The sequence below is a fragment of the Phlebotomus papatasi genome, chromosome 2 (assembly GCF_024763615.1).
Source record: "Phlebotomus papatasi isolate M1 chromosome 2, Ppap_2.1, whole genome shotgun sequence".
Taxonomy (NCBI): domain Eukaryota; kingdom Metazoa; phylum Arthropoda; class Insecta; order Diptera; family Psychodidae; genus Phlebotomus; species Phlebotomus papatasi.
In genome coordinates, this window is record NC_077223.1 from 101,819,424 (window position 1) to 101,845,423 (window position 26,000).

At 33.7% G+C, this 26,000-nt stretch overlaps 2 protein-coding genes across 2 annotated transcripts in view; one reads left to right on the forward strand and one right to left on the reverse strand.

The window, feature by feature from the left end:
* Positions 1–26,000, forward strand: part of LOC129800450 (four and a half LIM domains protein 2-like) — a 298,659-nt gene that overhangs the window by 25,320 nt on the left and 247,339 nt on the right. The window contains exon 2 of the mRNA XM_055844816.1: positions 1,521–2,552. Coding sequence (XP_055700791.1) covers positions 1,548–2,552 — 1,005 coding nt within the window. The 5' untranslated portion in view covers positions 1,521–1,547. The remainder of the gene's footprint in view (positions 1–1,520; positions 2,553–26,000) is intronic.
* The window catches only part of LOC129800458 (probable serine/threonine-protein kinase mps1), a 31,303-nt gene continuing 12,972 nt past the window's right edge, over positions 7,670–26,000 (reverse strand). The window contains exons 2-6 of the mRNA XM_055844841.1: positions 16,252–16,461; positions 13,134–13,361; positions 12,902–13,013; positions 12,696–12,752; positions 7,670–9,498 (exon numbers count right to left, since the gene is read on the reverse strand). Of these exons, the coding sequence (XP_055700816.1) occupies positions 8,583–9,498; positions 12,696–12,752; positions 12,902–13,013; positions 13,134–13,361; positions 16,252–16,291 (1,353 nt within the window). The 5' untranslated portion in view covers positions 16,292–16,461 and the 3' untranslated portion in view covers positions 7,670–8,582. The remainder of the gene's footprint in view (positions 9,499–12,695; positions 12,753–12,901; positions 13,014–13,133; positions 13,362–16,251; positions 16,462–26,000) is intronic.

Below are 26,000 nucleotides of genomic sequence, written 5' to 3' on the forward strand. Positions count from 1 at the left end.
ATTCAACATGATGAGGACATTCAAAATGGTGGAATTCAAAATGATTCTTGGGAAATCACATGGAAAGTTTAATATTTCTTAAAATACTCGGGCTCGGGGCCTAAATGAGCTACCTCATATCTTTTCTGCCGGTTTTTTACCTGTCAGGAGTACCCCTCAGCCACAGAATGCTGTTCCCCTCCTGTTCGAGGTTCAAATGACAATGAGTCGTAATTTTGGAACAATGTTCCCGATGCGACGATTTCTCCTAAAAGCGTCCCTAGCTTTAGTTTGTGAGTTGGACCTTCGGAAGTGGTATCCTAGAGAGGTTTAGGAGAGTTAGTCCATAGTAGATCGTCGTAGGGAGTAGATCGTTAGGAATTCTGGAGAAACCTTTGTCGGCTAAAGCGCTCATCCATGAGATTGATTTCTGAGCTTTCTGTGTGAACCATACGGCTTAACTGCGCAGTAAAAAATAAGTACCACTATTATAGTAGGTAATTTTTGACATCTCTATTCGTAGTGGTAATTTTGGAAAAAGTGTATTTTTTAAAACGTGTAATCTTCAGCGTGTAATTTTTTTGCGTGCAATTTCCAGCATGTAATGTTTTTCGTGTGTAATTTGCAGAATATAATTTTTAAATATGTGCAAAAAGGGGCGTGTAAAATTAAAAAAAACGTGTAATTTCTAGCGTGCAAAACTTTGAAAATGTTACTAAAATAAATCACTCGTAAAAAACTTTGAAAATGCACACAAGCAGGAGTATTTCACTTTTTTCTTGAGGGATTTGGTACTTTTCGAAAAATTAGAGGCTATAAAACTCAAAAAACTGAAGAAAATACTCACGGAGGTGGATGCTTCCAGCAGCTGTCAAACTATAATGGCGATTTTACACGTTTTTGAGTACACGCAGCAAATTACACGCTGAAAATTTTTACACAAACTATTTTTTACACAAAATTTACCATTTTAATAGTGGTAAAAATCAAAATTTACAATTTTTATAGTGGTAATTTGGAAATTACACGTTATTTCTTTTACACGATTTTTTACTGTGTGCTCTAATTTTTCAACAATCAAGATTTTTTGGAAAAATTTGACTTAGTATTGGATTATTAAGGACAAATGACCTATTACATTCTGAAAGAACAATAAAATGGGTTGCCATTTAGGATTTTGAGGCCGTCGGGAACTGGGCTAAACCTCTAGTTGGAAGACCGCTCAACAGTCAGTACCTTTTGTTCAATTGAACTCACATAATTGGTTATAGATATAATTGCATATGTATTACTCGCATGAATTATAGCCTAAAGGCGAAAAAACGTAAAAATACAATGAAATCGTATCATTTTTCTTTCTATTCTTATTTCATATGAAAATTTCTCGCAATATTTCTGCCTAAAAGGGAAAAGCATGAGTGGAATGAATGAGTAAAAACGATGTGGCTATTGATTCAAGAGCGTGTTGGTTTCAAAATGTAATTAATACGGTAGCATGAAGTGGCTTTGTAATTTTGGCTATTTCCATCCTCAACTTTCAGACCAGTGTCCCTCGTCATCTTCTGAAAATGTCCACAGTGGAGGAGACTGGGCGGGAAGGGGGAGGGGAAGGGGAACAGGATGTGGGGACAAGTGAAGTGAGTGTGTCGGAAGAGGAGGCAAATGAGATTGCTTCCGCTGGCTCAGCAAAAGCTGAGAGTATTATTGAGGAGGTGAAGGGCGAGGAGAAGGATGAAGAGAAGGGAAAATTGGAGGAGGGGGAGGCGTCATCGAGTGGTGGAGGCCAAGTACTGAGTGATTCTGGGGATGTGGGAGAGAAGAAGACAATGAATGAGGAGTACGCGAAGCACATTGTGAGGGATGAAAGTGGTGCGGCAATTTACGTGGATCCTAGCACAAAGTTGAAATATCGCTGGAACGAGGAGGCAAATAAGTGGGAGCCACAAGAGGGCGCCTCGGAGGCGAATCCCTATGAGACTGAGCACTATCGCTGGTGCCCGGAGAAGGGGGAATGGGTGTTGAAGGAGGAGAAGTTAGAGAATGAATTCTATACTTGGTCCACGGAAAAGGGTGAATGGGTGCCAAAGGTGCAGATGGGAGGGACGGAAAACACTCCTGGGAAATCGTATGTGGACAAAGATGGTGTCCGCTATGCATGGGATGCGGAAAAGAATGCCTGGTTTCCCGAAATCGATGAGAATTTTATGGCTCACTACCAGATGAATTATGGATTTGTGGACAATACAAGTGTTGAAGAAAGGCCGGAAAAAGTTGAGGTGGCACTGGAGGATGAGAAGAAAAATGAGATTGAGATGGAGGGAGAAAAAAAACCACAAGGAGTTAAGAGAAAAGCACCCCAGGAGCCCCCCAAATGGTTTGATTTACCGCCAGAGCAGAATACTAAAGTTTATGTGTCGAATTTGCCGGAAGACATCACGGAGGAGGAGTTTGTGAGTGTTATGTCCAAGTGCGGTATGATTATGCGGGATATTCAGACGCAGAAGCTCAAAGTGAAATTGTACGCTGAGGCCGATGGGCAGCTTAAGGGTGACGGATTATGCGACTATATTAAGGTAAGTCTTTATTTTATGACACTTCACATTTTGTTTCCTTTTCAATATTTTTGCCGCAAATACTTTTTGAAAACATAAAGACTTGAGCCCTTGGTCCAGTCCTCGATGTTGGTTGGGAAGTTTACCAAGTTTACAGTACTTGGTGAAAATGTCAGAAGCAAATTTTAAATATAATTTCCCATAGGGGTAATTCATCGGGTAACACTAGGCAAGCTCCCCAGCAACGAAATTTCCCTGTTTGAACACCGTTCAGCAAACGCGTTCGGAACAAGTCCGGTCCAACGTAAATCCCAGAGGAACCACTACTAAAGGAAAAAGTCATTTTTGCATTCGAATCTGGCAACACTAAAAAAAAGTGGCTGATGTGGCATTTATTTTTTAATGTTTTTAGGAATTTTTATTATTCTTGAGGAATTCTTTTTGCCTAATTTTGTTGATAGAGGACTAATAGGGTAAGTGTGCCAAATTTCGGCATAGTTGCATGTAAGCACCGAAGTCCTAAGTTTGAAATGCAATATTTTTAATTCATATTGATATTTTTTGTTACTTCCTTTTCGGGAGGGTTGTGTGGAACCTTCAAGACTAGTTTATCATTTTTGTTTTCTTTAAATCACTTCCTAAAATATTGAAAAATCAATAAAAATATGGACATTGCTTTGGGTAGTATTTCGGCCACTTTGTGTGAAATTTCGGCCACCTTTTTTCTGACCACCTTTTGTGACGCAACGGATAGAAAATTTCAAAACGTCAAACGGAACGAGTTTAATATTTAATTTAATACGTTTATATGACTCACAAGCCTTGATATCTTCCGTGTAATTTGTCCTGAAGACCTGAAGAGTAGCATCTCAAATTTACGCGCAGATTGCCGTAGCAATTTGCACTTCCTGAACTCTTCCAAGGCCTTTTCCACAGCATCTTTTTCATAGAAGCGATGGTTTTTTTCTCTGGACATTGTAGAATTCAGAAATTGAAAAAGGAAACATAAAATGAATAAGAAATTTAGGAAAGCAAAAGATGTGGCCGAAATAGGCAACACTACCTCACTGTAGAGACGCTCACAAAGTATATACTTTTTTACGCGAAATACAGGATCCAGCTGGGAAATTTCACCCGAAATTTAAAGATTGATTCACTATTAACATAAACAGAAACAATCTTTAATGAAAACTAATCAATTTTCATGAAAAACACCGAAGGAAAACCTTCTGCACTTCGCCACAAATCACAAGACTGCTAGAGACACAATCGATCTGTCACATTTTTTGTAAGACTCTTTCCACACTGAGTTTTTACAACACAATTTAAATTCAAATTATACCTATAATTTAACTGTCTTTGTGTTAATACATCCTAAAATGAATAAATATTTGAAAGCAAAATGAATTCATTGACTATTCGAAGATTACATACATAATTTTAATTAATTTATTTGCATGGCCGAAATTATACTCAAAGTGGCCGAAATTAGAAGCTGGCCGAAATTTGGCACACTTACCCTAAATATAAAAAATGTGATAATTGTGATAAATTCATGAAACTTGCATGTTTTTTGAGACCAAAAGCCAGTGGTTGAACGAACACTGATAGAAAATTGCAATTTTTTGTGTTTTTATAAGTTTTTTTTATTCTTTTCTTCCTTAACAAAGAAAAAGAAACTATTCTAGAATCCTTACAGTATAAAAAAATGTGAGATTTATCCATTTTTAGAAGGATAAAAAGGATTTCTTTTCGAGTCAATGACACTTATGGTGATTTAATGGAATGAAATTCAGTGTCTGGGGGGCTTCAAAACTGCACACAGATTGTCTGGAAGTGTACCTAGAACTTCTAGGACCTCTTCCCGAGATGATAGATTGTCAGGATGACCTAAAAAAAGCCCTTAAGAGCCCCAAAACAGATGACAAATATGGTCTGGATGCTATCTTTTCCAGGGAAATTTTCACCGCGGTGTCACATATCAGATTAATATTAATATTAGGAAAAGCCGGAGAGAGAGGTATATAGTATTCAAAATTCAAATGGAATATCACATGTGTTAGAAAGAGTACACTGTAGTGGAGTAATACGATTAGTAAGATATTACCGTTCGTATTAATTGCTTTCTGAATCGTATTACAGGCAATTCGAGCCTTCGAGCAATTTTCCATGCGTGCCAACTGTGATTCGATCAGTTTTCGAGCGAAGCGCGAGAGAGAGAGGCATGGTAAAACACTTGCTATCTTTTTTTTTGGCATTCTCGCAGTTCAGAAAGTATTAATCTTAATATTAATCTTATATGTGACATGGTCATCACACTAAAAAACACAAGAAAAGCAGTAAAAATCACAGAATTTTTCTACAAATCTCTTCACTGGCCAATTCTTTAATAATTTTTAATGAACTTACTACGGAAATTTGCTTACTTCCGTGCGAAATTACGTGGCAACATCAACACAAATGTCACAAAGGGCACCGTCCGCCATCTTCTATTTGACAACTGAACCGTCTTGGTGCATTTCTTCGAGCAAAACAAGCACTTTTCCAAGACATTTTCCCGGGAATTTACCATGGACATTTCAAAAAATAAATAGTCACAAATGCTACACAAAACTCACCAATTTTCTATTCCAATTCATACATCACCGATATTCCACATAATTTTCGTAATATTCCACGAATTATGAAATGTTGCAAAAGTCGCTGGGCTACCCATATTTAGCCTATTTTTACTAACATATGACGCCTTTTAACGAATTCTGTGTCACTAAACTAATTCTAAAAAGAATTTCTTTATGTTTACACCAGTTTTTATTGAAATTTCACTAATTAAACTTCACAAATTGGCTTTAAAAAACAATCTCGGTGACGTTTTTTTCAAATGCTGGCGACTACCACTACAAAAGCAGAAAAACGACTTTTTTTCTTAAATATTGGTTCCTCTGGTTAAACACTTACGGTTGATGAATTCAAACTTTTTTTTTACTAAGTATGCAGCTTGTCCAGCTTGAATTAAAATGTTATTTTCACTTTATCAAAGCCTTTGATAGTCAATTGTGGTACAAAATGAAACATAAGTGCACCACAAAGAAAATCCTGTTGTTTTTCCTGTTGTTTTTATTGAAAAATTTGCGTAAGAATTGCAATGAAAATTCGTTAATTAACGAAATACGGTCAGGCTACGGCGAGCATTTTATTTTCAATGTGATTCTGCCCTTATTGAGATCCATGAATCTGGCATTCCGATTGATAGATAGATAGATAGATATTTTATTTCATCATCAATGACTTAAAAGCGCAATACAAATATAACTTTGTGTAAGATTTGTAATTATGCGTCCACCGCCGTCTTAGCGTTGGCAACCAACCTACTCCGGAGTAAAACGGTGCACTGAGAGAAATCTGAAAAAGTTAAAATAGCATTCCGGAAATGTTAATTTTACCCTGCAGTATTGATTCGAAATCGATGTAAATACTACCCTTTTTAGGTATATTGGGGGTTAAAGTTACCCTTTTTCATGTTAATTTTATCCTTAAAAAGGTGTAAAATTAACATTAAAAAATGTTGATATATTTTTACACCTAAAAAGTGTTAAAGTAATGAGGAAAAAAAGTTAATCGCACCCTCTTTTTTTTCTCAGTGTGGAAAAACTCCATCTCAGGTTGTATATGCCAGAGAAGTCTCAAATGGTTACAAATTACACAAATTTCGGCTATGCTTCTTATATATCGAAATTGCGATCACAGCTACTTTACCTATGGCCAGAGACTAAACATTAAACACTTTTGTGTTATTTTTTTCATTATTCGTGTAGCGATTAATGAATGCTTGAGCATGTTACTTTAATATTTTGGTTTTGCCCTCCGTATATATTTTTTGCCTTCAATTTTTTTGCCCTCTTGTTTGCCCTCAATATAAAACTACTTTACTCACGGTTGAAAGCAACACTTTAAATTGAACCGAAAGACATCCTTGTGATCAACGAAAAATAATTTTTTCTTGCAATAGATACACATAGGAATATCCAAAGCCCAGATACGCTTATGATAGCTGACATTCTTTACCGGGGACCTTCGAATGCATGCAACTCACAATGCGTACATATTTGATTGTGAGTTGAATTCAAAATTCGACTCACAATTGAATATGCACCCATTCCGAATTGAGTACATTCCCAGGTCGTCTTTAAAGAATCTCAGCTACCATAAGCTTATTTGGACTTCTTTCAATTCTTTGGTTATCTGGTAATCAAAGCCATTTTTGCACTCTCAATAGATTATGTTCATTTTTGATAGCTTGAATTAGATTTCCTGCTGCAGAGAAGTTTTTCTCTAAAGCAGCATTTGTAAGATCCTCTTCCCTCTTAAGTAAGAGAACCTCTACTCGTCCTCTCGCCCCTAAATAAATATAGCATTCAATTTTATCTCATCAAAAAAACAAGTCTCAGGATATTAACCGTCTTAAACTTTTAGCTTCATAAGAATGCTTTATTGTTGTTTTTTTTAAGGTTGGCCTGAACATAACCTCTCTTGTTAAAATAGCTTTATGATGACATAGGAGAAATAGGGCAATGAGAGTACATGACTTTGTTTGATAATAAGAATATTTGAACAAATTTCTGTTGCAGAAATATCTGTTCTGAGTATTTTTCTAAGGAAAAATGTGTTTTCGTCACAATTTGAGGGTTATGTGATATTTTTTCCTAACCTAAAAGTTTGCAGAAAGTGCCAATCCCTTGTGAACTTTGATTTGCTTTCCGAGAAGATTGGAATCACTTGTACCCAGAAGGTTGATGAAAATGAATTAAGTTTGTAGGAAATCTGACCAACCTTCTCTTCTAATTTAATATTGATTTGATGACCCTTCTACTTACCTCTTTCAAGGGTTGATGGATATTTTCAGAGCAATGTGGTAGATTTTCTTGGTATTTCCACAACAGCTTGGTGGATTAATTAAATCTTTTGGTCTGTTGCATTGAAAATCAACATTTCATGCCAGAGCAAATAAGAGACAAATTTAGGAAGACTATGAATCCCACAAGTGACATTGCTGAGTAAATAGAAGAATAGTTTATTGAAAGTGCCCATCGGTATGATGCAATCCCCAGAACCTTGATTTGCCATTAGAACCATTGCGATTTTTCATTTGAATGCGGTGTGTTCCTACGACACTTTATTAATGAAATAAATGCGTCGTTCTTACAATATTTCACAATTATTTAAATTCAAAATTCTACACTGAATTTATAATTATATGAGTAACTGTATACTGCGTTGGTATATTTTTTTTTCATTTTGCATATTTTGCCCTTAATGACTGTCTATTATTATAATTTTCTTTCCGTGAAATTATTCTGTTCACTAAGCATCTTATATTCTAAATAGAGATATTATATAACTTTATTAAAAAAAAATTATTAATTTGAATATAGGAATAATATTCACAACAGAGGAATAACTCCTAGCAACAAATATACATAAATATTTGACAAAAAAAAATTACTCTTCATTTCTTCAAAAAGTATAAAAAAAGCTAAAGTTTATTATCTGTTTTCACTTAAATTAATACCTCCAATGAGCAGCTATATAATTATCTTGATCGAGTTATGATCAATAAAATGAAAAATAAAAAACAATTTCGCACAGGCAAAAAGAAACTTTAATGTTGACATTAAATTATTAAAAAAAAATGTACAAGCTAATATCCTACGCATAGTTAATTTTCATGTAAGAAAATTTTGACGCTAGATGGCGTTTCCTATCTTTTGTGTATTTCCGCTTGGCGGCGCTTCAGTCACGTATGCAAAGTACAAATAACAGAGGGCATTATTCAATATTTCAACAACTAACCTAAAATGTTGTTTACACCATTTAACGTTGAAAATTTTCTTGCGAAAACTAATCATTTGTAGACCATAATAAGATGGCACAACTACCAAACTCTTTCACTTGGGGAAAGAGTGATTGATTTGAAAATGTTCTTCTTGTAAGCTTCCATAAGAGAATGCCATAGTAAAAGGATTTTTAAAAGGTAGTGTCATTGATAGAGGATTATGCTGTTTCATTCCTCATCCTCTCCTCGAGTTTCTTCTGACGCATCAAGAGGTACTGACGTTGCTTTTCTGGCGATAAGCGACTCAGACGTTGACGTAGTTCATCACGGCGTCGTTTCTTTTCCAATTCGGACATTTTTCGCGCATGTGTTGTGGCCTCAGTTGTTGTTGTTGTTGTTGGCGTTGTTGTCGTTGGTGTTGTAGTAGGTTCGTAGACTTCGTTGTCCTGTTTCTCCCTTTCTCGGTGATGATTATGATGATGATGATCCCTATGGTGATGTTCGACAGGTTGTTCGTAGATTCTATTAGACCATTCTGTTGTCGTTGTGCTAGGTGTCGTTGTTGTTGTGGTTGTTGTGGTCGTCGTGGTAGAAGGTGTAGTCCTTGGTTGAGTTTCTATCCGGTAGTCATACACTGAGGTTGATGTTGGCAGAGTTGGTGTAGGATGTCGCTGGTGATGCCTAGAAACTGAGGGCCTAGGGTACCTCTGCCTGTGCCGGGCTTGTTGTCGTCGACTATCTAGCCGTACTTCTACCACAGGATCTGGAGCATAGGAGACAATAGGACGTCCAATATCAACAATTGGTGGTCGTCTACGGTGTATTCTCTGATGGTCCATTCTCCCACGACGATTGAGACGCTGATTCCGCCTAGATATAGCCTCTGGATTGAGGTTATCATCATTTGGTATATTGTTGATATGGTGTCCACGGCGATTGACCGATCTGTGGTGGATGTTTGATGATTGATTGTTAGGATTTGATGTTACAATCACCTCAATCTCATTGGCCAATTCATTGGGGAATGTTTCGTTCCATTTTGCATATACCCGTCGGCGATTTCGTTCACTCACAAAGGGCATCCGGTGTTGACAAATGAAATTGTACTGCTCAACACATGGTTTTGCTGACCACCTTTTGCGGAAGATTACACAGAGGGAGAGATGTTAGAAAAAAAAAATGCGGGATAGTTTATTTTGTGGCTGCTGGAAATATGTTAGTGAAACTGAGAACATCACAGAATATAGCGATGCATTATTCTTATCGCCAAGCAGAGCCATAAAGATTAGAGTTATTGTTTACGAGGAATGTGCTCCGAAAGCATGATGTAACCCGGTGAGAATTTCTGTGCAAAAAAGTTTTGCTAAATTTAGCAATGTCTTTTAGTTGGTGTTCTTTATAATCTTGACTTGTGCGTGGTCTGAAGGGACATTCGATTTTGCCCAATAGGCTTTTGTACTGAAACAGACCGAATTTTGATCTTGGTTGTTCTTTGCACTATTTCTCCAAACTGAAGGATAATCGATATCGATATACAGATTTCGGTTTACAGCTAAATTCTTTTGTCTGATTCTGACACTCCCATCAACCCTGATCTAAACTGTTCCAGATTGAATTTTATTTCTCAACCCGACCAAATCTAAAACGGTTTTTTGACGATTTTCCTATCGAATCAACAGCTATGTACTACAAAGTAAGGTAATAATTTGTTAGCCGAGATGCGCTATAAAATTACATCTCAGAACTCTAATTCTTGAGCCTGGGGATAACACAATACCTTAAAAGAGCAATACAGCTTAAACACACTAAAATCTTATCGTAGATCGGCTTATCACAAATTTTTATCACGAAGGACGACTAGGTTAAAATTGCCGGCCAAAAAGCATGGAAAACATGTAGGAGATAGAACGTCACGTAACTTGATCGACCGGAACGATGATCGGATTTGATCGGATGAATCGGTAATAGAATTCAATAGAGCAAGGGGGGATGACTATGTACAGTAGACTCTCTCTCAATCGGAATATGGGGCGAAATGTCATCCGGTTTATCGATAGATTTGTGCGTCAAATCCTTTGTAAATTCCACAAAAAGCGCTCAATTATAAAGAATCACGATAAAATAGAAAGAACTACAGCGAATTTTAGCGAATTAGCTTCATTAAACGTGAAAATTGTCAACAAAATCTGTCGCCCGATTGAAAAAGAGCCGATTGAGTGAGAGTCTACTGTAAACCAAGCTGTCGATGTGCCCAAGGGGACCAATGAAATGAACGAACTCCGGAAACGTCAGGGATTGTTGTCCGTTCAAGATAGGAAAACACGAACTTCATCTGCCAAATGAAGTGAAAAATTTGGCAAGAAATTTGTGTTTTCCTGTCCATTTTTCCGAAGTCCTTGATTCCTTGTAGCCGCCCCAAACCATTCGGTATTGCGTGAGTAAATCCCCCTTAACGATGGTTTTTCCGGGGGGCGACTCATTGGAGAAACAGAAGCCAATTGGCTGAGAAAAGGTTTTCGTGTGTTTCAGGAACAAGGAAATATTAAACGCGGAAACAGAAATCTCACACAGTAAAAAATTTTTGGCTGCTTTACCATGATTTTCATTGTAAATTTTACATTAAACATGTGATCGTGTGTACTAATACACATTTGTGTAATTTGTACACATTTTGTCTGAAAACTGTGTAATTTTTACACCTTTTATTTGAAAACTGTGTAATTTTACACGAAATATGTAAGAAAATATACAAAACTGTGTAATCATTCCCAGTTGATTACACGGTTTACAAATACACAAAATTTAAATTACACATTTTCATATTACACGTTTTGTTGAAATACATAATTTGTGTCATTTTACAGGAATAATCGTGGTAAAAAAGCAAACCAACGATTATACTTGTACATTTTTTTACTGTGCGTAAAAAAGTAAACTTTTATAGAGACATTGATAGACACACGGATAGCAACAAATTAGAAACAAGAAAACGTTCTTGGAAACTCGGAAACATAAATAGAAACGCGAATAAACATATTTAGAAACATGGAAACATTACTAGAAACATGAGAAACACAAATTTCATCACAGAAGAAACAGAAACAAGGATAGAGAAACAAAGATCGAAAAACAAAAACGAAAATGGAGAAACATGAAAAACGTTTCTCGTGCTTTTGTAAACTGGAAACGCTAGTCTATTTTCTTTCGTTATGATTTTGCCCGGGTTTTTCTCATTCGAGGGATACTTCAATAAAAGTTTTAGGACCGGTAAATTTGTTCTTCACCCCTATCACTGCGACGCGATCCGTCTCCTCTTTACCCGCTGTACCACTACGTCATGTTTTGAAAGTCGATAATGACATATTCTTCATAATGGCCCGTTCAGTAATAACCTTTCGAGGAGAAAAAGCCACTCCAAAGCCAAGCCAAACCCATTCGAAAATCTACCGGAAGCCTAAAGTGAAAGTTCACGTACTAGCCGCTATAGCGCTCATTGTTCTGCCATGTCGAATTTCGATATTCTTGACACTTCAATCGTCAACAATGTCAACAAGAGTGTGCAAACTTTTGCTGCAAAAAGTGAATTTTTGTGTAGTTTTGTGGAATTTCAGGATGGCAGAACGTTTGAATCTCAATTTTATAAATGTTTTTTTTCATGAGCTTGCTCACTTTTGTGTAACTCGTCGGTTTAAATATTCGAACTTCCAACCGTTTTTTAGGTAAGTTCTCTCCCATATACCTTCGAATCGGTAAAGGAAAAACCTCAACCGGAGAGAGCTCTCAAATCGGGAAGGTTACTGAACGAGAGGAATAACGTCCTTACAAAAAAAAACTAGTCACATGGTAGTAACACTTACGCAAAACTTACGTTATTTAATTATGATGTAACTTATAACATGGCAATAGTTTAACATTTCCGTTAAAATGCCAGCTACATTAAGTAATTTATTTAACGTTTAAATTACCTTTTGCTTACGTTAGGTTTCTTATTTTGGTAAAAAAGTGTTACTAGGGTACGAGAATGTTTAATTAAGCCCCGGTTCTCCTTATGTTTAGCATAATTTATTGCAGGTTATTGTTCAATTGTGTCCAATTAATTAAACAAAATACTTGCAATACTTTTATACCAAAAGTGGAAGGAAAAATTCTCCAAAAAAAAAAACATCAAGCAAAGCATAACCCCTTCACATGAAAGTTAATTAAAATGTGTCTCTTTATGAACAAGAGTAAATCATATCAGGCTGAAGGTACTTGGGCAATACTAAAAGCGTGAGGTTGAGTGTAAAAAAAAAGAGATGAAAGAGAGCAATATAAATTTAAATTATAATTACTTGAATTTCAAGGTGGGATTCATCATGGAACAGTGAAATTTCATGTCTTCGGTGCTCCTGCAAAAAAAAAAAATTAAGAGAGAGACTTGTCAAGTGATTGGAAGATAATTTCTTATTAATTTTTAATCACGAGATAACAAGAAAATATCAGTCTATAAATTGTTGTCAGGCTTTTTAGCATTAATTTAGTTAATAATTGCAATTACCCTGGTTTCATTTGACTGAATGCCTGGTACTTCATGAGTCGTCCATTGTAGCCCCATTGCCATGTCTTGCGCTCCCAATTGTAAATGCCACCAATCCATTTGGGTGTCCTCTCTGTAGGAGGACATAATTGTGTTAATAATCTGCCTGATCCCCCAAATTTTGCATCAATTTTTAATCTCAAGACCATCTTGGGTGGTCACAGAGAGATGATAAACTCAGGGATTTTATTACCTGTTTCCAAGCGCTGCAGATACTTCCGCAGACGGTAATCTTCAAATTTGAATGGTTCTGCAAGTTTACTATTGCGGTCTTTGCACTCAAAGTGAGCATCTAGCCAGCTGGCCTTCTCGGTGGCAAAGTAGTAGCACTCATTGCCAAGTCGTACAAATTTTGGCGGGCACATGGCATACATTCGTTTGGTTCGACGTCCATTCACTGAACCACAACTGATCAGTATTGCTGAAAAGCCAACAAGAATAAACAATATCCATAAATGGTGAAAAATTTGCATGTTCAAATTCCGAGTGGTGGGATTAAAAAACATTCTTTTTCCATTTCGGATTATTGGCGGTTTGATGAGAATTAAAAAGGAGAAGAAATTTCCATTGTGATTTATTTGTATACAGAAGAGTAAATCATTCGAAAGTTAATCCCTTTATTTTGCAAAAAAGCATTTAACGGATTATTTTTGGAATTTGTAAAGAGGTTTTATAGCACAGTGGGTTGCAAATCTGTTCTATGCTTCTGATCGTAAATTGACAAGTTAGCACTCCATGTCAGTTTACTCAATAACACCGAAAAAAACTTAAAAATCTTGACATTAATCTGAGACACATACCACACAAACTTGGTAGGGAAAAAAAAGTGCCCATGCTTCGTAATAACCAAATTTTTCCATTAACGTATTACGACAAAATCCGTTTGGTCAGTATAAAGTTCAAATTGGTCAGTAAAAAATTCAAATTGGTCAGTAAAAAATAAAATATTGGTCAGTAAAAAATCTAATTCGGTCAGTAAAAAACTTAAAAAATCAGTAAAAAAAATAAATTTGGTCGGTAAAAAGTCAAATATGGTCAGTAAAAAATCAAATTTTGTCAGTAGAAATTTAAATATGGTCAGTGAAAAACTTTTAAAAGATTGGAAATTATACTGACCAAGTTTTATTTTTTACTGACTAAATTTGAATTTTACCGATCAAATTTGACTTTTCTCTGACTGAATTTGATTTTTCACTGGCCAAATTTTATTTTATATTGACCAAATTTTATTTTTTACTGACCAAATTTTATTTTATACTGACCCAAATAGTTGCTGATAAAATTTGATTTTTACTGACCAATTTCTTTATTTCTTACTGACCATATTTTATTTTTTTACTGACCGTATTTTATTTTCTACTGACCGTATTTTATTTTTTACTGAACAAATTTGACTTTTTACTGACCTTATTTAATTTTTTACTGACCATATTTTATTTTTAACTGACCACATTTGAATTTTTACTGACCAAATTTTACTTTTTACTGACCAAATTTTATTTTTTACTGACCAAATTTTATTTTTTACCGACCAAAAAGTCGCAGCCACGTATTATTTCTAAGAAGTTGGGAATTTTTTTCCGATCCGACTCGGAGATTAACTGAAGAATGTGATAGGTCCTTATAACGTCAGCCAAATGAAAAACGACAAATTATGAACGGAGATAGGGAAAAGTGTCCATGCTTTGTACGATCCTATGCTTCGTAATAACTAATTTTTCTAATGTTTCCGAATAAAATGGCCTACAAAATATATTTCAAAAACTGGACACATTTTCCGTGTTGTTAAAATATGGGTGGCATAAATAACATTTATTGAGAAACATAAGAAAAATTTAGTCGTCATAAAGCTTGGGGTCGTACGAAGCATGGGCACCATCCCTTATGCTTTAATAGAATATTCATTTAGGATTTATTCTCAATTCCACTCTGAAAAACTTTCAAAATGTCAAATTTTATTTATAATGAACATTTTACTTATTAACCCGAGACACAAACCAATTTTTAGTACTGCTTTTACAACGTTTTTTCAGTAAAATCTTAGGCAGTAAAATTTACAAGAGTTTTAATCATATCTTTAGAATTTATTCTTGTAAATTTTCCCGTCTAATGCTTTACCGGAAACATTTTGAAAGTACTCGAAAAGGGTTTGTGTCTTGGGTTAATAACAAGAATATTCACTGTGAATGAAGTTTAGATCGAATTTGATGTTTTGGAAAGCTTTTGCGATAGATTTGAGATTAAAGCTTAAATAAAAATTCTATTTAAGTAAACCGAAAAGGTTTGAGTCCCAGGGTCATGTTAGAAACGCTCTTTACCGATGAACTTCTATACAAAATTTCTTATTGACGATTTTTTGCGGTGGAATTGAGAAAATTGATATGGAATACTAGCTTGTAAATTTATCCATCTGATGCCGAACAGATCCTGTTTTCTTAAGCCTCGTTTATATGGTTTATGTCTTGGATAAATATCTGAAATTTCTTTACAAACGAGGTTGGATTCAAGTTTGACTTTATGATGTTTTTTCCAGGATTGAAAATGGAGTATTCAATCTGGTTTTATATATATTCTTGCGAAAAACTTCGAAAATGTTTCTGAAGTCTTATCAATAGGGCTTGTGTCTTGGATAAAAGTAACATGTAGATATAAATTGATAATGTAGGTATATATCTGATAGAATTAAGTCAATTTTACTACATTATGTTAACTTGTTCTAAGCTACCTAAAGATAAAGTAGGAATACTGAAATGACACACAAAATGGATTTGTGTCTTGGGTAAATATCAAAAGACAGTTGAGATATTCTTGAATCTGATTACAATTTTGGAAGTCCTTGTGATTGAATTGAGAAATTAAAACGGCATTTAAATACAATTGACTGAAAACGTTTATAAAATTTACCAGTTTGGTTTCTGTCTTGAGTTAACACAACAGATTTCTTTGCAAGCGAATTATGAATAACATTTACTTTTCCGATGCTATAAATTTGATGGAACTGATTCAATTTAAGTATATTACGTGAGTTTGTTCTAAATGCGATCTAAAGATGAACTAATCATGTTGCAAGCTCACACTAAAGTGATTTGTGTCTTGAGTAAATTTTAAAAGGAAGTTTATGAGCGATTCTTGAATCTGATTAAACCTTTGAAAGTCCTTATGATTGAATTTAGTAAGTTAAACCGAAATTTAAATCTAATTTATCAAGATTTTTACGGTTAACCGGTGTGTGTCTTCGCTTATTCTTCCTTCGTTACAAAATTACGCGATCAAACAAACAAATCTTAAAAGAAAACTTGTTAGTGACTTACCGACGAGTGTGATGATAAGGAAACTTCTTGAAACTTCCATTTTATTTCTCCAAATTACTAAAGTGCTTTTTGTGATAGTGAAGTGCTGTCTGTGGGTCTATTTTCAAAATGATTTGTATTATTTTACAGCATCAGTCTTTCAGCCATCACGTTCATTTTTTTCCATTTATGCGCAATCTCTGCAAAATTCACTGATTTAACACCATTTATCTGAAATGGAAAAAAAGGAGTTAGAGAAATAAATATAAATTTAAATCCCATTGCATCATTTGTGTGAAGGAAAAATATACTTTTAGAATTGAAAATGGTTCTATTGTTGGGCCTTTTTATGGACAAGGTGACATTGGAGAGTCTTATGGTATAGAAGAAAATATTGGCATTGTATTTTGTGCTAAATTTCTCAAAGACAGATTTATATTTTCCATTCTTATTTGATAAATAAAATCAATGGAAGGTGTTTATTTTCTTGTTTTAGTTCACAATAAGACAGTCAATTCATAAAACGAGTCCGACGATAAGATTTAGAAGGACGGACACTGGGTTAAAATTGAAAATGAAAACAATAAAGCAGGAAATTTTCTTGCATTTGAGATGCTAACTTTGTAGGGCCGAACAACCACTAATTGGCCATATCTGTTTTCGGGCTATGTTGCTGAAGTTTATTGAAAAAGTTACAGAAAAAGAAAATATTGAATTTTTCTTCCTTTGTATTTCTGTTTAACCCATTCCTTACCATGGTATTATACATCATACGCAAATTGAGTGATTTTAGATGATTTATTACAAGGCAATTGATATTCGAGTTTCTGCCGGGAATGGATTTTTAGTTACTTTAGTCCTTCAATTACTTGGTAAAAACGGCCCGATAGAGATGTGAATACATTTTGTTGTTCTTTTCTAGCTTCGCGTGAAGTCATGCAAAAATTTTGCTCAAAATGGCGGACGGAAAATTCGACAGCTCGTCGAATTTGTTAAAATTGGTCTCTTTCCTCTTCTCTGATTTGAATTCTGATTGCCAATTTGTTTTCTTGGATAGTTACTCTATCTAAATCAACAGAGTTTGCAATAAATTAATGTGCAGAATTTAAATTCAGTGACCGCGACGTGTGTTTGTAGGCGGCTCCCCGCGCCCCCATAATGCATAAAAAATTTTTCTTTTCAAAAAATTCATCAATTAATCTGTAGGAAACTAATCCCAAAATATGAACATTCTACCTCAAATATTTCTGGTACATTGACTGAATGGGTTAAATATACTTCAAAGGTCCATTTAAATGAGGGTATTTTGATTCTAAATAAAAATCTTTCAATGAATTTTTAAAATTGATTTTTTCTCGAGCAGCAACATAAATATAAACTTCTTATTCTGAAATTTTCATTATCAGATCAGGCATGTTAAATTCCTTTTTTAAAAGTATATTTTTAAAAGTTTTTCGGAATAAAATAGAAAATCTGTAATATTTCTTTTTTAGCATAGACACACTTGGTAGATTATGACAGATTAATGCGAAATTTTATCTCAGGAATGAACCACTAGATGATATCTTCCAAAGTCTTATCCGATTTTACTATATTAAATTTAATTTTGAATGGCTAGTTAAGATTTTAAATGATTAGGTAATTAATTCTACAAAGTAATTCAAGTAATACTTAATAATAATAATTTTATTCAAATAATTTCCCCATACTATGCGTCCACCACCGGCTTAGCGTTGGTAGCGAGCCTCTGAAGCTCTTTAGGAGAAAAAGAAACCTCCGTCAAAATCAAATCACAGGGAGTCATGGGGCTATGCATATTGGAATTATACATCCCTGCCTACTATTAAGAGCTAATTTATGAGATAATTTTTGAAATACGCCTAAATGTATTCTCATTTTTAAACCCGCAACTGAAATGCATAACTCATGAAGAATTTGGTCTGAAAATAATCCGAGAAATTGGTGCAAATAATATTTTGCATATATTTCGGCGTTTGTGTAACATATTTGAAAGATAGCTCATGCGGGTATGCAAATTTTCTCCATGAATAAAGCTATTTCCCGCGGGTTTTTTCAGTCCCAAAATATTTTAATTCTGGAATTCTATGTAGATAGTTAAAATTAAACTCAATTAAAAGCTTATGCCATTTTCTTCAATGGTAGGGGAAAGCTTTCAGGCTTCGCACACACTCTGGCTTCGAACACTTTACCATTTTCTTATATGCTTTTAATGAATCTGACTTATTTGTTACAATATATTTTAATAACTATTTTTAACTGACACATTTCCTGGAAAACTAGGTTAGATTTATTTGAGGAATAAATAAGTCAAAGGATCATTCTTCAGTTTTTTCTAATATTTATGCGGTAGTGCTCAATAATCACTTGTAGCACCTTGATTACATCCAAGCGAACGAAATTTGGTTTCATTTTCCGGTACGATATTGTTTTTCTTTCACTGGAAAATCGGATCAAATCAGTTTGATCCATTTTAAAGTCTCTGTTGTGATCCTTCACTGAGAAAAATCCGAAAAAGTTAAAATAACATTCCGGATATGTTAATTTTACCCTACAGTATTGATCCAAAATCTGTGTAAATATTACCCTTTTTAGGTGTATTGGGGTTAAAGTTACCCTTTTTCATGTTAATTTTACCCTTGAAAAGGTGTAAAATTAACATTAAAAAATGTTGATATATTTTTACACCTAAAAAGTGTTAAAGTTATGAGGAAAAAACGTTAATCGCATCCTCTTTTTTTCTCAGTGCAATTACTGGTATTTTAGAAACTAGTATTAAGTTTTGTGTTAAAACAACACTTAAATATGTGTTGTTGCTAACACATTCTCTTCTTTCAATGTAGAATGTCTCAGATGCAAGCAAATATTCTTAATTTAATAATTCTTATTATTAAATTATTAATTCTTAATTTAATAATAATGTTGATATATTTTTACACCTAAAAAGTGTTAAAATTTTGAGGAAAAAAAGTTAATCGCACCCTCTTTTTGCTCAGTGTTTTAGAAAAGTCAAAAATGTACAGAAAATATTCTTTTGATTAAAATATTGTGCTTCAGATATGCTGAACTTCTACGGAAAGACAATAAAAAAATTGCTCACTGATTTACTTTTTGAAAGTCTAACGGAAAGAAATAAGACAGTGATCTTTTTACTCCCTATAGCCAACGGCAGCAGTGATTCCACTGGATTTCCAGCAGCTTTTTCGGCCATGTCCGCTGATTTTATCGCTAAAAATCCGCATGGAATTCCCTGGATTTTACCGCTCAAAATCCGCGTAAGCTTCCGAGATGGAATTTGACGCTAAATTTCTTCCTAGCGTTCCATGGACGTTTGCGGAACTCTGTATTGGACCGTCTAATAAGAAATGTCCGCGAGTTTCCATGGACTTTTCTACGACGAAAATTTTCACGGCTTTTCCTATGGATTATTAGCGTATAATCGGCAGTCAGCCCTTTAAAAATTCGGAAAAATTCTCTTTATTTCCACGAAATTCTCCGTGGAAATTTCCATGCAACGGTCTTAGAGGCTTCCGTGGTTTAATATTACGGAATTCACAACTTTTCCAGTGGATTTTTTAAATATATTTTTCTTCAAAATAATTCCAAAAATTGATTAAAAATTTCGTGGAACTTTCATAGAGAATTTTCAGAAAAATCATCCACAAATATGGACGATCAGTGCCAATTGGCAGCTTAGAAGTTGGAGAGTGTTCATCTATCAGACGAACACTCAATTGTTCTACTTTTGTATTGAAAATATTGCTACCATATCGTTCATTTGAGTATGTCTAGCTCACAAGAATTATAGCGTTAGGGCGAAAAATAATTGCAGAATTTTCGCGTTTACATCCATGGAGTCTTGGTCGGAAAGATATCAGAAAATATACTCGGAATATTCAAAGGAAATTTTGAATCAATTTCCAGGGAATGCTTTTAGATAATTGCAAGAAAATTCCTCGGACTTCCTTTCCAGGAAATCCACACGAAAAAGAGATGATAACTCCGCAGAATTCCAAGCGGAATTTTGCGTTTATTTCCACGGAAACTCTCGCGGAAAAATAGAAGATAAATCCCAGGGAATTTTCTATTACTGTGAAACTTTGCGGCCGATCGGCTACAGGGCTATTTCTCAAGTAAAGGGTCATTGTATGGGACCCTTTACTTGAATCATTCAATTGATCTTTTAAATTAAGACGAAAATGGACATTGAAAAAGACCCGGATTGACTTCACTGCTTCTTCCACCTCCGCCTGCATGTCGTTCCTCCCAGTTTACGACTTAAGCCGAGAGACGCTAAGTCGTTTCTCGGTTTAAGTGTCTAGGTCGCCTAGGTAGACTTTATGAATAAAATTGTGAAATGGCCAAAAAGGGGACATGCGGTACTATAAGATGTTGCAGTTTCTTTTTTTTTGGACAATGTACAATGTACAAGGCTGTAACAACATTGTCCGTAGGGAATGTTTCTCAAAGCTATAGGACGTGATGCAAGTTCACCTATTTTATTCCAATAATGATATTCCCATTTAAACTCACTGTCCAAACACAACCATCTCGAGTAATATTGTTTTAAAGAGATGCAGAGTATGTGATAAAGGAGAAAGCCCTAAATAATAATGAAAGAACATTTTTCTTGGTCAGATTGGGTCACAACGTGACCAAGCTCCAGTCCAAAAAGTTGTTGATACCTTCTTTTGGTAACTTGTTCAATTTACCAAGAGTAATCTGCAAAAAAAAATTCATCTTTGCCATTTTAAATGCTGTTCTTGGCTAAATTTAATATCGTTTGGCGGAAAGATTATTGGTTTTTGGTTACGGGAGAAAAAGATGTGGGAATTATTTATATTAATAGGTCATCTTTCTTCCTTTTCCGGAATTTTATTTATTGTACAAGTGGTTAAATTTATGGGAAACTGATGGGACAATCATTTACAGAACATCCTTCCCCATGAATTTACACTTAAATGTGATTTACAGCTCGGTACTAAGATGGTTGTACAATAACATGACCAATTGAACTAATTAAACAACCATAAAATAAATCAATGGTTTCAGTGAGGAATTCACTCCGGGGATGTTCTTGCCGCATAATTTGTACAAAAATTTATTTATTTAACTGAAAATGGAAAATTGTATGAAGCACTCAATTAGATAAATCTGCGCAGGAATTAATGGGACTTTGGAAAAATCAATTTGTTGAGGCTAATTGAGCATTGATTCATTAATTTATTCAATTTTTTTCTTCACCGCAAAACTATTTATGGGCTCTCGATATTCCGCGATATATCGCACATTTAGATTTAAATTGACATAATGCATTTTGAAAAAAAATGGTTATAGGTTATTTTTTCAGTAAATTAAATAATTTTAAAAAAGGCAATTTAATCTTTGCTTAAACTGTTCAAATATCAACTTTATTCTTAAATGAAATGTTTTAATCGTAAATAATTTCTGTTTAACAGATGTAGAAATACAAAAAATATATTTTTATAAATAAAAAAAATACACATAGAAACGAACAAACGTACAATGATATTTTTAATATCGATTTTATCTTTTTCTGATTCACTTTAATATTCGAAGAGTCTCCAAGATCAAGCAATAAAATATGAATATGAATATTTTTGACTTTCCGATGACTTCTTCATTGAGTCACTCCTTCCTCAAAAAAGACGCCCATCTCGCGAGATATGCTTATGAATGAAACAGTGAGAATTCTGCACAATTTACATTTAAATATTTATGTCCAATTTATGCAAACGAATTGTCAGACCATCAGTATGCATATGTAGTACTATAAATTAGCACAATATTCAAGTTGTAGCGCAAAGATTGACCGACGAATACAATTGCCAAAATAAATGTTAATAATTTTTTTTTCTTTTAGTCTCACTAAAGACTCCTAAACACTTCAAAGCATCTCTTAAATTGATTGTCTGAATCAAATTTCTGCACCAGTGCCATATAAATTTAAACTCCTGCCAAAGATCATATTGTTTAGCATGTAATTTATGTCATGACACGATGAAAAAAATCGATTGTTTAAAAGTTGTATAGAATTTATTCCAATTGTTTCTGATATATCGGTATTTTGCAATAAAAGTGACATACGCAATTTTTACGTTTGAGCAACATTTTGTTTTTATAAATACAAAAGAAATAATAAAATTTAGGAAAAATTATATTTTTAATTATATTTTTTTTACATTTTTAATATTTTTAGTGAGGTATATTACGCCTGAAGAACCCAAAAGCACTGTTATAATCAAGTTCTAAAAATTTTTAACCAATTTAGTGGTAAAAAAAAATATTTCAGAAAGTTAACGGTCATGTAAATAATTTTAGACAGTTTTTCCGAAAAAAAAACGTTTTTGAATTTAAAATTCATTAAAACAATTTTTCAGTTGAAAGTTTTCAATAGAAATTGTACTAAATTAGATGTTAAAATTAAATTGTTCGTTATTCATCATTAAGGTTCGTTTCTGAGATAAACTCCACTTGAGTTTGTTAGAATTGCTTTAGGTGTGTCTCGGCTAAAATAGAAACACTGATATCCCTTCAGGTATCGTTAGAAAAATTTATGTCCATATTAAAGAGTTTAAACTAGGAAAATAGGAAAAACTCTTCAATCACATCGAACAGACTAGGCTTTTCTACATGGTCATTGCTTTTTTACGGCTTCATTATTTTTTTACACGTGGAAAAAATATTCAAAAATTGCAGCACCAAACCAATTTTTGCATCAATTTGATGTGTTTTCCGTTCTCTGAGACAATATTCTTTAAAAAGAAAATGATATTTTAGTAAAATTGGCCAAATATAAATACCTTGAACAAAAAGCAAAAAGCAATTGCGCGGTCAATTACTCTTTTCTTTACAGTTACATATCACATAGTCCGTTAACATTCTCTATTTAAATTCATTGTTCGAAATTTCATCGACCACCATCTAAATCAGCTGATACCATGAAAAATCAAAACAAAGGAAATTTTACTCATAAAACCCATAAAACTCTTGTGAAAACTTTTGAAATATATTTAAAATGAGTCTAGGCTTAGTGAAATTAAAGTTTACTATAAAATACTTGTAAATAATGTGAACTACATTGTTTTGAACAACTGAAAATATTTCCCGCCTTGGACATTTTACTTACACTAGATAGCGCTGTTCTCAGTGAGTGATCTAATCGAAAGCAATGAAGGTGTCATATTCACTTCTCCATTGCTTCTTTCAAAATTGATGAAAAGATCAAAAGCCTAGTCTATTCGATGTGAATATGGACATAAATTTCTCTAGTGTGTAGAGGCCATAACGTAAGAATTTTCAACCCATATCTTATAATCCCCCCGAGAGTGTGTCTCAGCTAAAATAGTATGCCTAGCTGAATTTGCACTTTATTTCAAAAGTTGTTTTGCAGAGTATTGTATTAATAGAAATTTAAATTGGATTAGTATAAAATACCATCGAATATTGTAAAGTATATTACTTTTGAAGACATGAAAATATTTCCCATTTTGGATTTTTTTCTACATTAAAGGCGTTGCGTTTACAGAGTTGCATATTCGAAAGCAATGAAGGCGTCATATTGACATTTCCAATGCTTCTTCGAAAAGCAATGAAAAAAGCAAAAAAAGTAAAGACGAACTGTTTTAAACGTTGTGGAAACGTCAAAATTCTGCCAAAAATTCCTTTTTGACGAAAAATTGGTCCCTTTCTTATTATTTGCAGTAGATCTTGAAAAATTCGAAGATCTATTCGAAAAGCCAAAAAAGAGACATTCTTACTTCTTGATACTTTCGCAAACTGGCTGAAATGCATTCTGTTCGAATTTCGAAGTTCTCAAGTGTTAAAATGTGTTGGTCTTCACTTTGTTCTGAGAAAAACACAGAGCAACGACGTTTATTGTTTCTGTGTCATTATATAATCACTGGGTAACTTTTGTGAGCTTTTTAGAGCAATATTTCACAAATTTTCCACGTTTTTGAAAATTTTAGTATGAAAATTCGAAAATGAATTTGAATTCTTCGAACATCATCGACTTTTTGTGCAAATAGAGTTCCATTCACCTTTTATCCAAGACACTATTGGAGAATCAAATTGTAGCTGCAAATGGGAATATACAGAAAAAGAATATTTCGTAAAATTGTTCGTAAATATTCGTGAATTCCTATTAGGGTCTTACAAAATGCTCGTAAATCGTATAAAACCCACAAAGATTTTGTGAATGTTTGTACTTTTTTTTTGCAAACATTGTTCGTTAGTTGATCATTATTTTACAAACATTTGTTTGTAAATCCCGTACACACACAGAAAACAATGTTTGTAATATTTTGTCATTTGTTCGTAAAGTTTTTCCAGACGAAACAGAAATGTACGAACAATGTTTGTAAAAGAGCAAACAACGCTCGTCAAGGTATCATGTTACGAACAATATTAGTGAAAAAGGACAATCTTTCACGAACTTTTTTGTGGGTTATACGATTGACGAGCATTTCGTAAGTCCCCTGTAGGAAATCACAAACATTTACCAACAGTTCTACCACTGAGAAAAAAAGAGGGTGGGATTAACTTTTTTTCCTTATAACTTTAACACTTTTTAGGTGTAAAAATATTTTCAACATTTTTTAATGTTAATTTTATACCTTTTAAGAGTAAAATTAACATGAAAAAGGGTTACTTTAACACCTAATACACCTAAAAAGGGTAATATTTACACCGATTTTGGATCAATACTGTAGGGTAAAATTAACATTTCCGGAATGTTATTTTAACTTTTTCGGATTTCTCTCAGTGACGAAATATTTCATTTTCTGTGTAGAGGATCTTTTAAGGCGCTATTTGACCTTTTAAATCTTAAATAACTGCAAAAACTTCCTGAAGGGGCGTCTCCTGAATTTATTTATGGACGGCACTTAATCTAGGAAGTCAAATATTATAATTAATTTTTTACGCTAGAATGCTTCTTTAGGAAATTGCGTTATTTTTTTTGATGACTGCTTAAACATTGAGAAAAAAAAGAGGGTGCGATTAACTTTTTTCCTAATCACTTTAACACTTTTTATGTGTAAAAATATATCAACATTTTTTAATGTTAATTTTACACCTTTTTAAGGGTAATATTAATTTAAGGGTAAATAATAACACATGAAAAAGGGTAACTTTTACCTCCAATACACCTAAAAAGGGTAATGTTTACACCGATTTTGAATTCGGATCAATACTGCAGGGTAAAATTAACATTTCCCGAATGTTATTTTAACTTTTTCGGATTTCTCTCAGTGAAATACCTTTTTAGATATTTATTTTGTTGTATTTAGCAATCATTTATTTACGTTTTGTGAGCTAAGAATTTCCTGAACTTCTGAACTTGAATCATAAATCTCATCTCGGAAATTCGTAATATAAAATTTCCTACAATATTAGAATCTCATTAAGAATTGTTTTCATTCCTTGCGATATTTTGTGTTTTCTGCATAATTATCAAAGTTTAGTCATTTAAAAGATTTTCGCATATAAGAAACTGGAATTTATGTGCTTGAAAATGTCAAAATTTGAGATGAGAGAGTATGGAGACGATGGAGTTAAAGGGTATCTGGAATAAAAGACGTAGTGGTATTTCTAAAAAGGCCTAAAATATAATTGAAAATAGCGATATTTAGCATAAAATTTATGTGTCTCAGATGAGTTTCGCATGGTTTTATAAGAAGTTGCCTTTTGAGAATTTACCCATTAATTTGTTTATTTATTGGCTGCGA